Genomic DNA, 17,947 nt, shown 5'->3' on the forward strand with positions numbered 1-17,947 from the left:
CCAGGACAGTAGAGACCAAGATGAATGTAGTCTACTCCAGACCCCAGGACAGTAGAGACCAACAGGAACGTAGTCTACTCCAGACCTCAGGAATGTAGAGACCAAGAGGAATGTGGCCAAATGAGGATAAAATACAATGGCCTGGACTGGTCTCAGATCTGTGTATGTGCCAACTCATCTGACTATAGTAGTTGACTAAAGCACATACAGTTCTGGGACCAGACTAATCAAATGTAGCCTTATTGTGATGTGACTCAGAGGGAGAAAAGGGAAGGCCTTGCAGCACAGTGGTTGAGGGAGACGTGGATGCAGTGATATGGTTTGTCTGCTTTTCTCACTGTCCTTTTCTCTCTCCCTGCAGGGAAAGTTCATCCGGATTAACTTTGATGTCACCGGATACATCGTCGGGGCCAACATTGAAACGTGTATCCTTCCAAACAGCTAGCTTAAATGTTCCATGCAAGCTATGATATTAATCATTTACATAAACGGACAGATTTTGATGGGGATTGTTGTATTATGCTAATTAGATTCCAGAGGGGCCGCATAAATCTACTCTAGGGGGTTAATATCTTTCTTTACTGTATAAAGGCTGCCCTTCCTTGACTGTGATGGGACAGATCTACTGGAGAAATCGAGAGCTGTTCGCCAAGCCAAAGACGAGCGCACCTTCCACATCTTCTACCAGCTGCTGTGTGGGGCGGGAGAACATCTCAGGTGTAAGTAGTCTGATATGTACCATCAGCATAACTTCAACGACCCGGACCCATATGGCCTCTGTAAAGAATAGTCACCCTCTGACATGCAGAACATTGTTTCTCTAGCCGTTGGCCTGAGGTGTCTTGAAACCCACTCAGACTCTGTGTCGTTCACTACCTAGTATCACAATAACATCACCTGTCAGTGGGCTGACTGTCAAAAATGCATGTTTGCCTTTTGTCCTTTGTGACCTCGGACCAGCTATCTCGACGTCATTTCCTTTTCCTCTGTGTAGCGGACCTGCTCCTGGAGGGCTTCAACAGCTACCGCTTCCTGTCCAACGGCAACATTACCGTCCCTGGTCAGCAGGACAAAGACAACTTCCAGGAGACCATGGAGGCCATGCACATCATGAGCTTCTCCCACGACGAGATCCTGGGTACCACCATCCTCACTCTCATCTGTCTGACTGACTGTCTGTCTGTCTGTCTCAACTTTTTAAATCCTTTTCACATCAACACTTTACAGCTTTATAGTAATTATTCTAACTTTATATGTTCATAACAGTTCCATGTATTCCAACAAACACAGAGCAGTGTGTGGCGTTCATGATGGGTTTATGATAACGTTCTCTGCTTGCAGCCATGCTGAAGGTTGTCTCCTCCGTGCTTCAGTTTGGGAACATCGTCTTCAAGAAGGAGAGGAACTCAGACCAGGCCTCTATGCCTGAGAACACAGGTAGCTGACATTGACCCGCTGTGCCCTCGGCTCGTAACGACATTCACACTTATCTTCCTCTTCCTCATCTTTCTCCCAGACCTGTGCTATCCAGCCTGAGTCAGACGTCAGCGCTCTAACGATTTAACCTTCCCATCTCTCCTGGCCCTGTCACACACCTTCAAACAACATCATTATTCAGATTTACTCCCCTACTTTACTTAGAAGAAAAAAACTAATGAAGACTTTGCCTCAACCGCGTGTGTTACTGCTGCATTCCTGGCATTTCAAGAGGAGAGGGTAGCAAGTGAGTGTCAATGCCGTGGCCCAGACAGTTATTACCAAATGTGGAAAACAGATCTAGGACAGAGGGAGATGTTTTTAGCAGGCTCTGCGCTGGCAACTCTACCCCTGGAAATGATACAGATTTATCATTCTTACCTCTCCAGAAGCTCCCGCCGTGACAAATATTTTAAATTCAAACATCTCCCCAGTTCCAAAAGACAAATATCATAAAAGCCGCTTTGACACGTCTTAAATCAAGTCTGTGTTGTTAACCCACAGGTGTTCTAAACAGCTGTGTTTAACTACCCCCTACCCTGAGCTCTAGTCCAGACCTGGGTTCAAATACTATTCTAAGTTATTTCAAATACTTAAGCTGTGGTTGGTTGAGCTTGTCTTTTGCAAAAAAGTCCCAAAAGTGCAAACCCCTTTCACCTGACACTCCAGACAGACTAGAGCAAATGCTCAAAGTAATTGAAATATTTCAAATAGTATTTGGATCCAGGTCTGCTCCCTACCTTATAGGTACTGGACTGGCAGGGGGAGGCAGTCACTCGGTTCAGTTCTTACTTATTATTCTTTACCATTAACGGTCAAATGTGAGCAACTTCTGGCAGAAGGGGGAGAATGTAATTCTTAGCTACCGACCATGTAGAGCTGTGGCCTGCTGCCAGTGGTATGTATTTTCTGGTGGTCTCAAGCGGTGGTCCCACTGATGGAAAGTCAATATGGTTTTTACTGTGTGTTTTCACACTCACTGGGGTTTATGGGAATTGGAGGATTATAGGGTTATCCGTCGGGTCTATATATATATATATATATATATATATATATATATAAAATCACATCCCAATAACATTTAACTCCTCGAATATTGCTACTTCTTTCCCTGCTACTGCTTTGAGTCTATGTAAGGGATATTTGAGTATTGTAAAGTTATTTGTGTTGCCTGTAATCACATCTTGAGAACGAACATTTAATGTTACTATTGTTTTCCCTTTTTTCACTCCCTCCTTTATCTCCCTCTTCCTCCTCTCCTCTACCAGCGGCCCAGAAGTTGTGCCACCTGTTGGGGCTGAACGTGATGGAGTTCACCCGGGCCATCCTGTCTCCAAGGATCAAGGTGGGACGAGACTACGTCCAGAAGGCTCAGACCAAAGAACAGGTAAAACACAAACGCTACACCACAGAAGCTCTCCTTGCTTCACTCATCACCCCTCTATGGACTCACTGTACTGCTGACTCTGGATCAGGATAATGTTAGTACTGTGGGGTGTGTTTCCTGTCCACCTCTTTGTTAGATTTATAACAACAGAGAGGTCTAGCCGTGAGACCCCAAGGCTGAGAATGGCAGACTTACTTGCCAAGTCATACCACTGAAAGACAATCTAATAAGCAATGCATATTTCTCTCTCTCTCTTTCTCTCTCTCTCTCTCTAGGCTGACTTTTCAGTGGAGGCTCTGGCCAAGGCCACATACGAGCGTCTGTTTCGCTGGCTGGTCCACCGCATCAACAAGGCCCTGGACCGTACCAAACGCCAGGGGGCCTCCTTCATCGGCATCCTGGACATCGCTGGCTTTGAGATCTTCCAGGTACTTAAATGCGTAGACCTCAACAAGTACTTAAATACATGGCAAATGAGGCCTCCACTAGGTCCCGCCATCTCTTCCAGATACAGAGAAAACAGCTAGAGAAGAGAGAGGGGACTTGGTTTGGCTTCAGTTCATCCTGTCTATGGAACTGGTCATCTGAATGGTCGAAGGACGTTTTTTTGTGGGATAATGATCTGATTGACATTTTTGGGGAAACAGCTGATCATTTATCCTGTGGACCAATTGCACTTTGAACCCATTCCCTCCTCAGGGTCAGTTATGGGAATCTCAGCACTTCTAAAAATGCCTTTTGGGTGTCATCTTCATTTAGTTTTATATCATTCACACCAAGGTCATTAATTGATCTATCACTTGATAGACAATAGTTATCATGCGAGGCTCGTTCAACAAGAGGCGAGTTCAGAAGGTTCAGACATTGCTGACATGAACCTTGTCGTCGATTAGAACACTCAATATCCCAAGATCACTAAATCTTGTGCTGAAATTCCAACCTGTCTGTTTCCCTTCTGGTTTGTGGCAGCTGTTTATTCCCCCACTAAGAGCCTTGGCTGCAGTGTTGTAATGTTGAGCCAAAAGAACAGGAAAATAAATCACGATCTCTGGGATCAATTTAATCATAGCAAACAAAAATCAATCAGCTGCAGTTATTGTTTTGTAAAACTGTAAAAAGCAGTAGGTGCCAGTTTGAGCTGAAGACATCTCAACATCTTGGCTATGGAGAAGTGGTATTCATTGGTGTTTCATAAATGAAATAATGTAGTCTTGTTGATTTTACATATCTGAAACTCCTTACAAATCAATTTCCACCTAGGGATGAATTAAGAAATTATCCATCTTACTGCTTTATTCACTTTTGAGACAAAATTCCTTGAGTTTCTGAGTTCTAAAAAGATCAAATCAATTTGTATGCCTTTCTCCTGTAGCTGAACTCGTTTGAGCAGCTGTGCATCAACTACACCAACGAGAAGCTGCAGCAGCTGTTCAACCACACCATGTTCGTCCTGGAGCAGGAAGAGTACCAGAGAGAGGGTATCGAGTGGAGCTTCATCGACTTCGGCCTGGACCTGCAGCCCTGTATCGACCTCATCGAGAGGCCGGTCAGTATCCGTTTAGTGAGTGTGTGTGTGTGTGTGTGTGTGTGTGTCCTCCTGTGGTGTTTGTGCTGTTGTCAATACTTGGGTCATGTTCAATGAGCAGCTAACGTTTTGAAACAGAGTGAATCTGTAAGGATCAAAGTTAACTAAAACAATTTGTTTTCCATTGATTAACTTTTTTCCCCTGGTGTCCTATTGAACACGGCCCTGTTGTGTGCTGTCATCCTGCAGGCGAACCCTCCTGGTGTGCTGGCTCTGTTGGATGAGGAGTGCTGGTTCCCCAAGGCCACAGACAAGACGTTCATCGACAAGCTGGTCCAGGAGCAGGGCACCCACTCCAAGTTCCAGAAGCCCAGACAGCTAAAGGACAAGGCTGACTTCTGCATAATCCACTACGCTGGCAAGGTACGGACCGGTGAGATTACATATAGGTGGTGGAGGATAGTTTAAGGTATATATATTTATTTTTTTGTAACCCAAAGAGTGGTGTAAAAATCCAGAAAACTATCCCTTTAAAAACGTATGGCTCTGTCGTATTCCTCGAGTCAAAGATTAAACATTTACAATGCACTGGGATGTATAATAGACCGATTTTTCCGCTGAGGCAATCATTGGGGCTATTTTTATGTATCCACTTACAAGTTACTTTGGTTTACGTCATCTGCACTGCTTGTAGACCGCAGAGCCTTTGGCTTGCAGTTTTCTTTGAGGCACACCAGGTCCTTTCAAGCTGCAGGGCTCACTTCCAGATCTTCTGATTTCTCCAAGGTTTTCCCCTGTAGTGGTCTTGGAGGCACACCAGGTTCTTTTGGAAAGCCACTGTTATAATGTGTCCTGAGGCATTGTCTGTTCCGTCACTAGCCCCTATCCTGTTCCCATCAACCTCTGGCTGCTGTATCGCTCTTGACCCACAACTTCTCCTCTGTGGTATTCAAATCCCGCAGGTGTATCATCCTGGTTTTATGTATCAAATACGTGGGAGGAGGTTTGGCTAGTTTCTCTAGCGTCCAGTCAGTGTTGCGCAATAGAGACCCAGGCCCTTTCCAGTACAGGCAGTCCTGCGGTACACCATAACCACATCTGTTTAATATTATGTCGACGTCGTCTTTAAACACACTTTTCTGGAATGATTTGGAGTCTTATGTCACCCCTAGTGAAATGAATTTGGAACCTCAACAGTCATTTTGTTGTATATCACCACTCTCCGACAGTTCAGTTCAATAAACTGTATTCATCCCTGAAGGGCTATTATTGCTAATATCTCTCACGGCCTGGATGGTTCCTCTCTCTCCCCTCTCCAGGTGGACTACAAGGCAGATGAGTGGCTGATGAAGAACATGGACCCCCTGAATGACAACGTGGCCACGCTGCTCAACCAGTCCACTGACAAGTTTGTGGCCGAGCTCTGGAAAGATGGTAAGTTATGGCCCCGGCCCCTGTCCTGTCCACATGGTTAACAGAGAAGGACTGTGTTAGCGCTTGCTTGATGACTAACAGTTATTATTAGTTAGATTGGTTAATTCATCATAATTTAAGCCTATTTGTGTTAGGGATTGTCAATGTACAATGTTTGCTGCTTATTTAGCTAACATGGTACTAATAGTAATCAGTCGGACTTCAGCCTACTAACCTCTGTTTATGTTTTCGACCTTTTTCTGTTTTTATTTTCTCTTCTGTCAGGTGTTTTTATCCCCCTGTCTCTCTGTATCGTAGAGATACAGAACAATGTCACTAGTCTTGATGAGCCTCCAGGTGAATGTTATGACTAGCTGTAGAAGGTTCCATGCTTACCAGCGCAGCATGGTGTTGTCCATAGAGATAGATGATGTTTTATGTTATGACATGCTGATGTAGATCCATGGCTTAGCAGTGCAGCATGGTAAAGCCTACCTCCATACAGAGGCTCCCGTCGCTTCTAGGCTGCATGTCATTGTTGGTCGTCGCCTATGTCTCAGTACAACTGTAGTAGTCATTAGGCCAATGGATGGCAATACCTTTCAGTAATGCTCTACTCCTGCTAGCATTAGATACTGCCTACTTAGACTAAATTGGTCTGAAAAGACTGTATTATTGTTTTGTACAATTCAAATTATTTAATGATTACACCATGTAGAAAATACAACAAAACAATAATACGGGCTTTTCAGACCAATTTATTCCACTTCCCGGAGAGTAATTACAGTATAGGTACCTAATAATTTGGTCACGGGACCTACTTTGTATTAGAACCAATACTGAAGTGTCTGCCAATTTACTACTTGAGAATACGGGAGACCTAATGTCTTATACAGACAGGTGTCACGCTTCAAATATCACTGTTGTTGACAACACACACAACCAAAATTCTTCACAGTTATCTTCCTATTTCCACACAATCTGTCACGGTTCGCTACCCTAATAGGGCATAAACCAAACATTGTCCTTATTGCTACTGCTTAGACACACAAATCATGTTAAAAAAACATTTGAATATCTTTTTGCTTTTCTAACTGTGAATGAGGCTCTCCTCCAGAACTTATAGGCAACCTTCTATCACAATCCTCATTCCTCCTTTGTCCTTCTCCATGGACTACTTCTCTACAACCTACCCTACCGTACTAGTACTCAAGCATGACACTTTATCCACACACACACACACCCTATGTCCTCACGGCCACAGCGGCTGGGACTTATGGATCTCGTCCCACTTATGGATCTCGCAGGGGAACACCCCACTAGGGACCTATCCTAACGGAACCTACCCTACACCATAGGTCTGCCTATGGATCTCGCAGGGGAACACCCCCACTAGGGACCTATCCTACACGGAACCTACCCTACACCATAGGTCTGCCTATGGATCTCGCAGGGGAACACCCCCACTAGGGACCTATCCTACACGGAACCTACCTTACACTGTAGTGTCACCCACGGAACTTGCAGAGAACTAGCTCCACACAGGACCTAATCTTACGGAACCTACCCATAACCCTATATTTCTATGGATCTTGCAGAGGAACACCCCCACTTGGGACCTATCCTTACAGAACCTACCCTACACCATATATTTACAACTGGTCGTAACACGATGGAACACCTGAATTAACTTAGGCTTTCTAGGTCTGTATCCTATAATTCGTTCAGCCTAAGATGTCAGAATGAGTGGTAACAGGTGTAGAAACTGTGCCTACCTTGTTTTTGGTGCCTGCTCCTGTTTCACTGATTCTGACTCTTTAGTTCGACTGTAAATCGTGGGGAATCCTGCCAACAACGCCAACTGTTCTGAAGGTTCTGAACAAGCAGAAGCTCAAACCAAGTTTTTTCACCCACTGGGTCATACAGCTGCAAAGACAAAGACATGTTTGCACAAGCACATACAGTTGAAGTCTGAAGTGAACATACACCTTAGCCAAATACATTTAAACTCAGTTTTTCACAATTCTTGACATTTAATCCTTGTAAAAATTCCTTGTCTTAGGTCAGTTAGGATCACCACTTTATTTTAAGAATGTGGAATGTCAGAATAATAGTAGAGAGAATGATTTATTTCAGCTTTTATTTCTTTCATCACATTCAAGTGGGTCAGAAGTTTACATACACTCAATTAGTATTTGGTAGCATTGCCTTTAAATTGTTTAACTTGGGTCAAACGTTTCCGGTATCCTTCCACAAGCTTCCCACAATAAGTTGGGTGAATTTTGGCCCATTCCTCCTGACAGAGCTGGTGTAACTGAGTCAGGTTTGTAGGCCTCCTTGCTCGTTGCTCGCACACGCTTTTTCAGTTCTGCCCACACATTTTCTATAGGATTGAGGTCAGGGCTTTGTGATGGCCACTTCAATACCTTGACTTTGTTGTCCTTAAGCCATTTTGCCACAACTTTGGAAGTATGCTTGGGGTCATTGTCCATTTGGAAGACCCATTTGCAACCAAGCTTTAACTTCCTGACTAATGTCTTGAGATGTTGCTTCAATATATCCACATAATTTTCCTACCTCATGATGCCATCTATTTTGTGAAGTGCACAACTCCCTAAGGCAGCAAAGCACCACCACAACGTGATGCTGCCACCCCCGTGTTTCACAGTTGGGATGGTGTTCTTCAGCTTGCAAGCATCCCCCTTTTTCCTCCAAACATATCAATGGTCATTATGGCCAAACAGTTTTATTTTTGTTTCATCAGACCAGAGGACATTTTTCCAAAAAGTACAATCTTTGTCCCCATGTGCAGTTGCAAACCGTAGTCTGGCTTTTTTATGGCGGTTTTGGAGCAGGGACTTCTTCCTTGCTGAACGGCATTTCAGGTTATGTCAATATAGGACTCGTTTTACTGTGGATATAGATACTTTTGTACCTGTTTCCTACAGCATCTTCACAAGGTCCTGTGCTGTTGTTCTGGGATTGATTTGCACTTTTCGGATCAAAGTACGTTCATCTCTAGGAGACAGAACGAGTATCCTTCCTGAGCGGTATGACGGCTGCGTGGTCCCATTGTGTTTAATCTTGTGTACTATTGTTTGTAAAGATGAACGTGGTAGCTTCAGGCATTTGGAAATTGCTCCCAAGGATGAAGCAGTCTTGTGGAGGGCTACCATTTGTTTGGGCGGAGGTCTTGGCGGATTTCTTTTGATTTTCCCATGATGTCAAGCAAAGAGGCACTGAGTTTGAAGTTAGGCCTTGAAATACATACACAGGTACACCTCCAATTGACTCAAATGACTCCGACTTCAACTGTATATTTATACCCTCCTACTAGGCGGGGTCAACTACTTGCACATCTGGACAGCCAATACACCTCTGTTGCTAGTCAGTAACTTAATTGGTTCCTCTCATTGGTGTAGTCATGGCCCTGCCTGATGCTGGAACCTTCGTGGGCGTGGAAGTATATGTGTGTGGGATAGGACTGTTCCTTCTCATTTCATCTGACCTGACCTCGGGCCGAATTCCTCACTCCTCCCTAACCCACGACTGTCCTACCTTTTCAGTGACTGAAACCAGACTGTTGCCCTTTGCCTCCCTCCTTAGGAGCCATGAGATGTAACAATAACATGTTTGACAGAATGTTCACTTTCTGCACTCCCTCTTGTCTCAGTCAGTAATTTTCCATACATTTTCCTCCATTGACCCCAACATATACATTCCTTGTACATATACAGTAATCAATAAGTTGTAGTCTGGTAACATGTCTAAGTATATTTCAAGCTAGAACCCAACAATAGTGACAGAATCACACATTACGTCCCAAGCGAAGTCAATTTTTTTGTCTCCTCGGCTATAGAAGGTTGTAGCGTAGCCTCTGAATGTCATAGAGACAAACCAAATATATCCTATATGCATCGTAGTCACGTCTTTCCCCTGCGTTTTACAACTTGTTTCTAGCACAAACATTGCGTTATAGATCACTTTATATAATCAGGTAAAAAAAAAAGGAAAATATTAACCTAGCAAGGGGTAGCCCTATGCTTTTAGCCATTTTCTTTAACAAAAGCCACATCAATTCACTCCCTGGTTTTAAATTTACACACCAAGCCTCCACTGACACTGAGATATTTAAGGAGTGTATGGTGACTGAAGGAAATGGCTGACAAAGTCTATGGATAGTAGACTATAATTTCATCTGTCAAACAGGTAGACCTACCTCTTATTTCTTGATTAGGAAGAAATAGGCTCCAACACAAATCCCTCTTGTTAGTAGCCTAAAGTCAAATGAAAATGAAGATCGGTTAAATGAATTAGGCCTTCTTGAATTAGCATTTCAGCACCCATGAGCTGTCAATCTCCGCAGCCTCCGCTTCATCGTAATGTAAGCTATGTAAATTACTTGAATATGGCTTATTGTGAGGTATGTAACTCTGATAAATAGTATCATTTTGGGCAACGAAACATTGTTTTTTATTAAAATCAATTATAGCAGTAGCAAGCTTACCCCTGGTCCTCCTTCTCGTCTTCACGCTTGTCCTCTCAAACTGAACAGGACATCAGTAGGGCTAGTCCACACACACAAATATAGCATTTTGGCGGACGAAGTCTTTGACTTGCCTCCTGAAGTGCCACCGTACACAGCACAACCATTGGTTAGGCTGCACAAAAGACTTTAGGCCTACATCAACAAGAGCAGGGTAGGCCAGGGCTCATGATTGGGACAGCCTATCAATTGCTGTGTGTAACTCAACTCTCCCTCCCTCCCTCCCTCGCTCTCTCTCACTCACACTCACTCTCTCTACCGCACCTGCTGTCTCGACCTCTGAATGCTCGGCTATGAAAAGCCAACTGACATTTACACCTGAGGTGCTGACCTGTTGCACCCTCTATAACCACTATTATTATATGACCCTGCTGGTCATCTGAACATTTGAACAGCTTGAAGAACAATCTGGCCTTAATGGCAATGTACTCTTATAATCTCCACCCGGCACAGCCAGAAGAGGACTGGCCATCCCTCAGAGCCTGGTTCCTCTCTAGGTTTCTTCCTCGGTTCCTGCCTTCCTAGGGAGTTTTTCTTAGCCATCGTGCTTCTACATCTGCATTGCTTGCAGTTTGGGGTTTAAGGCTGTGTTTCTGTATAAGCACTTTGTGACATCTGCTGACGTAAAAAGGGCTTTATAAATCAATTTGACTGATTGATTGAGAGTGTAGCCTATTTTTACACCATCCCAGCAGCACAAAAACTTGGGAAGGAAGTACATTTTTTTAGAAGTATAAGGTTGCCTTGTCATATAGCCTAGGCCTATAGTCTAAGGATCCTTTTATTGATACCACAGTAGTGGCACTTGATATTGCGCGCCCAGCAGAGAATCAGGGATGAGGGGCATCATCAGGCACACATCCAGATATAATAAACAACTCATTCTCAAACACTGAGCAATACACTCTTAGAAAAAAGTGTTCTTCGACTGTCCCCATAGAATAAACCTTTTTGGTTCCAGGTAGAACCCTTTTTGGTTCCAGGTAGAATCCTTTTTGGTTCCAGGTAGAACTCTTTTTGGTTCCTTGTAGAACCCTCTGTGTAAATGGTTCTACATTGAACTCATAAGGGTTCTGCCTGGAACCAAAAAGGGTTCTTCAAAGGGTTCTCCTATGGGGACAGCCAAAGAACCCCTTTTTCTATGAGTGTATGACATTTAATCAATTCCAAATGACATGATCCTCCCCCGGACTAAATGAAAAAAATACAAAACTCTCCCCCTGACTGAAATTTAAAAAGCATGCCCCTCCCCCATTTCCCTCAGGGTAACAATAGTGTACATTTCGACCGCTTCCTTACAGTATGGTGGAAAGGTTAACAGCACTGGTTATTCAGTATTCCGAACCAAAGCCTATTCTCCTTTCCGGGTTTTATTCCCTTTCCAAGGCATATATTTAAGCGAAAAGGGAATTAAAGAATTGAGGCTTGACTGATGAAAGATTAATGGCATTCATTTCCCCATTTTATTTTTTTAAAGTAGCAGAGAATTGGAACCACATGTAGTATTTGGCATTTCTCTTGGCCCGATTCTACAGTACTATAGACGTTGATACACAGCAGGTGTGACAGTGGTACAATATTTACAGACTAAAAACTGAAAGTCTGGAACTTTGTAGGACATTCCTGGAGTTCTGTCTGCCTGAAACCCTAGGAGCCTAATAACACAGTTGAAGGTTTGATTTTGATAGATTACCTGTATGGACACTTGGATAAACAATTGTTAATTCATCAGCATGCCTCGTATCAAAACTGTTTTATGCCACGTGTTGGAAATATGACGCTTGGCAGCACGCCAGCCCAGCCATAATGTCACACCAAAATGAAACAAGGCATGTTGTGAATCTGAAGTTACGGATATGAAATGGCCCTGTGTGACTGACTGTCAGATTATGCTAATATGATGAAAAAAAGACAATGTGTAGGAAAGGTCCCAGGCTGTGAAATGCCTTTAGTTTCATACCAAAGAATAGGCCTTTAATTTGTACTTATCCTAAAAGGTTGTCACTTTGAATGACTGCTGGAAGGAGTAGTGTGGGAACATAGTGCTCAAGAAGACCTGTTTTTACCGCTAGCAACCATCCCACCCTTCATCAGCTGAACCTAGCCTGAAGAACGTTTAAGAATACAGACCCTGGAACCAAGACGGTATACTGTATAGCAGTGGTTCCCAACTCCAGTCCTCCAGTACCCCCAACAGCACACATTGTTGGGGTAGCCCCGGATAAAAACGCCTGATTCAACTCATCGAGGGCTTGATGATTACTTGACGTGTTGAATCAGTTGTGCTTGTCCGGGACTACAGTTTTAGGTGATCCTCTAGCCCTGTCCTTGCCCCATCCCCACAAATCCACAGAGGCTGCCAGTCATACCTAGAGGTCCTCATCTATCTACACCTGCAGCTGACACACATTGCTGGCTGCTGCTACTCCCAGCATCCTGTCTGTCTGTCTGTCTGTCTGTCTGTCTGTCTGTCTGTCTGTCTGTCTGTCTGTCTGTCTGTCTGTCTGTCTGTCTGTCTGTCTGTCATCTATCTCCCAACACCTCTCTCCAAGTCCCCCCCCCCCCCCCTCTCTTTTAACCCCTTTCCTTCCCTCTCTCTCCTCGCCAGTGGACCGCATCGTGGGCCTGGACCAGGTGGCGGGCATGGCGGAGACGACGTTCGGAGCCACCTACAAGACCAAGAAGGGCATGTTCCGCACGGTGGGCCAGCTCTACAAGGAGTCCCTCACCAAGCTCATGGCCACCTTGAGGAACACCAACCCCAACTTCGTCCGCTGTATTATCCCCAACCACGAGAAGAAGGTGAGTAGTATATCCTGTCATACTTTACATGTCAGTCTAACTATACCAGGCCACCTGTTCTATACTATAGCCAACAGAAGGGGTGAGACTTGAATTGATCTCTTAATTTCAGGGTTTTCTCTGAGTATATATTGCTAGACCTTCTGTAGACACAAGGTTAATAGGTAATAGTCTTTGCTTGTACACCTGTACCAGATTTTTGAACAATTTATTTATAACACTTCACTTCATCTCTCTCCAATGTCAGGCTGGTAAGCTGGAGCCCCATCTGGTTCTGGACCAGCTGAGGTGTAATGGAGTTCTGGAGGGAATCCGTATCTGCAGACAGGGCTTCCCCAACCGCATTGTCTTCCAGGAGTTCAGACAGAGGTAACCACGGAAACAGGACACATAACTATTGTGCTTGTGTTCTTTGTCTTCACTGTGAGCAGACTAGACGGCCCTCACTTACAGTGATCTCTGGGTATATGCCAGTGTGTTGACTCCTAATACCTCTCTATTTATCCCAGGTACGAGATCCTGACCCCTAATGCCATCCCCAAGGGCTTCATGGACGGGAAACAGGCCTGTGAGAGGATGGTAAAGGCTTCCAAAGTTATCTATTAATTAACTAACACAATGAGCAAAAGTGTTGAAACTCATGAAAATATGAGTTGTGTCAATGCACCACCCTGTTTAAAAAAGATCTGATTTGCATGCTGACTTTCCTCATTTACTCGTATTCTCCTGTGTATTGTAACAGATCCGAGCGTTGGAACTGGACTCCAACCTGTTCCGTATCGGCCAGAGTAAGATCTTCTTCAGGACCGGAGTCCTGGCCCACCTGGAGGAGGAGAGAGACCTGAAGATCACTGACATCATCATCTACTTCCAGTCTGTCTGCCGAGGCTACCTGGCACGCAAGTGAGTCATTAGGATTAATCATTGATTTATAACTTAATTAATATTTATATAGCCAGACTTTCCAGACTTCCAGGCTTCAAATCACTTTACATAATAAGTACCATGACTCAGCAGCCCCACTGTCTGTCCCCTATCACTCAGTCAAGTAGGTTTAAATGTCCACCTCATTACTGAGGCATGTTCATGCCCTTTGACTTCAATGCAACTCACAAATGGGGCATAAGTACAGATAAGTTATGAAGTTGCTAAAACTGTATAAAGTCAAAATGATACTGTATGTGTTATGTTTTGAGATACAGCTGTGGCCAAGTTAAGTAGCTAAAGTAAAGCTGTTTGTGATATCAGTCTCTTAATTATGTCTCTCCTCAGGGCGTTTGCTAAGAAGCAGCAGCAGCTGAGTGCTCTGAAGGTCCTCCAGAGGAACTGTGCTGCCTACCTCAAGCTGCGCCACTGGCAGTGGTGGAGACTCTTCACCAAGGTGAGTGGGGGTTTTACTGATGGAGCGTGCGGTGAGACCACATCTACGCCCACTGTTAACAGGATGCATATGACCATTTCTCTACACCTTATCCTATTCCTTTCTTCCTTCCCTCCCTCCCTCCCCTGACCTTGATGGGACCCTCCTGCCTTTTCTCTTCCAGGTGAAACCTCTGCTCCAGGTGACCCGGCAGGAGGAGGAGATGCAGGCCAAAGACGAGGAGCTGGTCAAGGTGAAGGAGAGACAGAGCAAGGTGGAGGGAGAGCTGGTGGAGATGGAGAGGAAACACCAACAGGTGAGTTACTACCTGGAGCTCTACCTGATCCCCTTACTATGGTTCTATATCTCAATGTTGCTATTCTTCTGAAATATGCACTGCTGAAGATAAAACAACATATGAACTTACTCCAGCCATTGTTAATGTCGTTGGCTTCCATAGTTCATGCTGTGTAGTACTAGTCCGGCCACTGGGTTTGAAAGTTGAGTAGTACACTCTTAAAAGGGTTCTGCTGTTGTCCCCATAGGAGAACCATTTTTGGTTCCAAGTAGAACTCTTTTGGGTTCCATGTAGAACCCTCTGTGGAAAGTAGAGGTCGACCGATTAATCGGCATGACCGATTAATTGGGGCCGATTTCAAGTTGTCATAACAATCGGTAATCTGCGATATTTTTTTGTGCCGATTATGGCCGATTACATTGCACTCCACGAGGAGACTGCGTGGCAGGCTGACAACTGTTACGCGAGTGCAGCAAGGAGCCAAGGTAAGTTGCTAGCTAGCATTAAACTTATCTTATAAAAAACAATCAATCAAAAAAGCACTGTCGTTGCACCAATGTACCTAACCATAAACATCAATGCCTTTCTTAAAATTAATACACAAGTATATTTTTTAAACCTGCATATTTAGTTAAAAGAATTTCATGTTAGCAGGCAATATTAACTATGGAAATTGTGTCACTTCTCTTGCGTTCTGTGCAAGCAGAGTCACGGTATATGCAGCAGTTTGGGCCGACTGGCTCGTTGCAAACTGTGTGAAGACCATTTCTTCCTAACAAAGACCGTAATTAATTTGCCAGAATTTTACATAATTATGACATAACATTGAAGGTTGTGCAAGGTAACAGCAATATTTAGACTTATGGATGCCACCCGTTTGATATATACGTAACGGTTCCGTATTTCACTGAAAGAATGAACGTTTTGTTTTCTAAATTATAGTTTCCGGATTCGATCATATTAATGACTTAAGGCTTGTATTTCTGTGTGTTTATTATATTATAATTAAGTCTATGATTTGATATTTGATAGAGCAGTCTGACTGAGCGGTGGTAGGCAGCAGCAGGCTCGTAAGCATTTATTCAAACAGCACTTTCCTGCGTTTGCCAGCAGCTCTTAGCAATGCTTGAAGCACAGCGCTGTTTATGACCTCAAGCCTATCAACTCCCGAGATTAGGCTGGAAATACTATAGTGCCTATAAGAACATCCAATAGTCAAAGGTAAATTAAATACAAATGGTATAGAGACAAATAGTCCTATAATTCCTATAATAACTAAAACCTAAAACTTCTTAACTTCATCCTGGTAGGGGGCAGTATTTTCACGTCCGGATGAAAAGCGTGCCCAGAGTAAACTGCCTGCTACTCAGGCCCAAAAGCTAGAATATGCATATAATTAGTAGATTTGGATAGAAAACACTCTGAAGTTTCTGAAACTGTTTGAATGATGTCTGTGAGTATAAAAGAACTCATATGGCAGGCAAAAACCTGAGAAAAAATCCTACCAGGAAGTGGGAAATCTGAGGCTTGTAGTTTTTCAAGTGATTGCCTATCCAATATACAGTGTAAATGGGGTCATATTTCACTTCCTAAGGCTTCCACTAGATGTCAACAGTCTTTAGAACATTGTTTCAGGCTTCTACTGTGAATGGGGAGCGAATAAGAGCTGTTTGAGTCAGGTGTCTGGCAGTCGGCCATTATTTTAGTTACGCGCGCGGCCATGAGCACGAGCTCAGTTCTCTTTCCTTTATGAAGACCAAGGAATTGTCCGGTTGGAATATTTTTTGAAGATTTATTATAAAAACATCCTAAAGATTGATTCTACACATCGTTTGACATGTTTCTACAAACTGTAATAGAACTTTTTTGACTTTTCGTCTGGACTTTAGTGCGCGCGCCTTCTGCATTTGGAATAGTGAACCTAACGCGTGAACAAAATGGAGGTATTTGGACATAAAGATTGACTTTATCGAACAAAATGAACATTTATTGTGGAACTGGGATTCCTGGGAGTGCATTCCGATGAAGATCATCAAAGGTAAGTGAATATTTATAATGCTATTTCTGACTTCTGTTGACTCCACAACATGGCGGGTATCTGTATGGCTTATTTTGGTGACTGAGCGCTGTACTCAGATTATTGCAAAGTGTGCTTTTGCCGTAAAGCTTTTTTGAAATCTGACACAGCGGTTGCATTAAGGAGAAGTTTATCTTTAATTCTGTGCATAAGTTGTGTATTTTATCAACGTTTATGATGAGTACTTCTGTAAATTGATGTGCTCATTCACCGGAAGTTTTGGAGGCAAAACATTTCTGAACATTACACGCCAATGTAAAATGGGGTTTTTGGATATAAATATGAACTTTATCGAGCAAAACATACATGTATTGTGTAACATGAAGTCCTATGAGTGCCATCTGATGAAGTTCATCAAAGGTTAGTGATTAATTTTAGCTGTATTTCAGTTTTTTTGTGACGCCTCTCCTTGCTTGGAAAATGGCTGTGGTTTTTCTTGTCTAGGTGCTGTCCTAACATAATCTAATGGTATGCTTTCGCCGTAAAGCCTTTTTGGAATCGGGACACTGGTTGGATTAACGAGAATCTTATCTTTAAAATGGTGTATAGTACATGTATGTTTTGTGGTCCCGTGTGGCTCAGTTGGTAGAGCATGGTGTTTGCAACGCCAGGGTTGTGGGTTCGATTCCCACGGGGGACCAGTACGGAGAAAAAAAGTGTATGAAATGTATGCATTCACTACTTACTCTAAGTCCTTCTGGATAAGAGCGTCTGCTAAAATGTAAATGTAATGTTTGAGAAATTTGAATTATGAGATTTTTGTTGTTTTGAATTTGGCGCTCTGCTATTTCACTGGCTGTTGGCGAGTGGGACGCTACCGTGCCACATACCCCAGAGAGGTTAACTGGGAATATTGAAGACTCGTGTTAAAAGGAACCACCAGCTTTCGTATGTGCTCATGTTCTGAGCAAGGAACTTAAACATGAGCTTTTTTTACATGGCACATATTGCACTTTTACTTTCCTCTCCAACACTGTGTGTTTGCATTATTTAAACCAAATTGAACATGTTTCATTATTGATTTGAGACTAAATAGATTTTTATTTATGTATTATATTAAGTT

General features: G+C 43.4%; 1 protein-coding gene across 14 annotated transcripts in view; it reads left to right on the plus strand.

The window, feature by feature from the left end:
* The window catches only part of LOC106587011 (myosin-10), a 95,133-nt gene that overhangs the window by 50,120 nt on the left and 27,066 nt on the right, over nucleotides 1–17,947 (plus strand). For 10 of the 14 annotated variants that reach the window (XR_001324341.2, XM_014174807.2, XM_014174851.2 and 7 more), the window contains 15 exons: nucleotides 362–425; nucleotides 621–719; nucleotides 995–1,138; nucleotides 1,342–1,437; nucleotides 2,745–2,863; nucleotides 3,139–3,291; nucleotides 4,236–4,424; nucleotides 4,638–4,811; nucleotides 5,708–5,822; nucleotides 12,956–13,149; nucleotides 13,397–13,518; nucleotides 13,659–13,728; nucleotides 13,892–14,052; nucleotides 14,422–14,530; nucleotides 14,694–14,825. Coding sequence is in view for 13 of the 14 variants with exons in the window: in XM_014174807.2 (XP_014030282.1) it covers nucleotides 362–425; nucleotides 621–719; nucleotides 995–1,138; nucleotides 1,342–1,437; nucleotides 2,745–2,863; nucleotides 3,139–3,291; nucleotides 4,236–4,424; nucleotides 4,638–4,811; nucleotides 5,708–5,822; nucleotides 12,956–13,149; nucleotides 13,397–13,518; nucleotides 13,659–13,728; nucleotides 13,892–14,052; nucleotides 14,422–14,530; nucleotides 14,694–14,825 (1,941 nt within the window). In the remaining variant the exon portion in view is untranslated. The remainder of the gene's footprint in view (nucleotides 1–361; nucleotides 426–620; nucleotides 720–994; nucleotides 1,139–1,341; nucleotides 1,438–2,744; nucleotides 2,864–3,138; nucleotides 3,292–4,235; nucleotides 4,425–4,637; nucleotides 4,812–5,707; nucleotides 5,823–12,955; nucleotides 13,150–13,396; nucleotides 13,519–13,658; nucleotides 13,729–13,891; nucleotides 14,053–14,421; nucleotides 14,531–14,693; nucleotides 14,826–17,947) is intronic. The other 4 variants (XM_014174832.2, XM_045706889.1, XM_014174905.2 and 1 more) reach the window with 1 other exon arrangement.

Source organism: Salmo salar, chromosome ssa02, assembly GCF_905237065.1.
Source record: "Salmo salar chromosome ssa02, Ssal_v3.1, whole genome shotgun sequence".
Taxonomy (NCBI): Eukaryota; Metazoa; Chordata; class Actinopteri; order Salmoniformes; family Salmonidae; genus Salmo; species Salmo salar.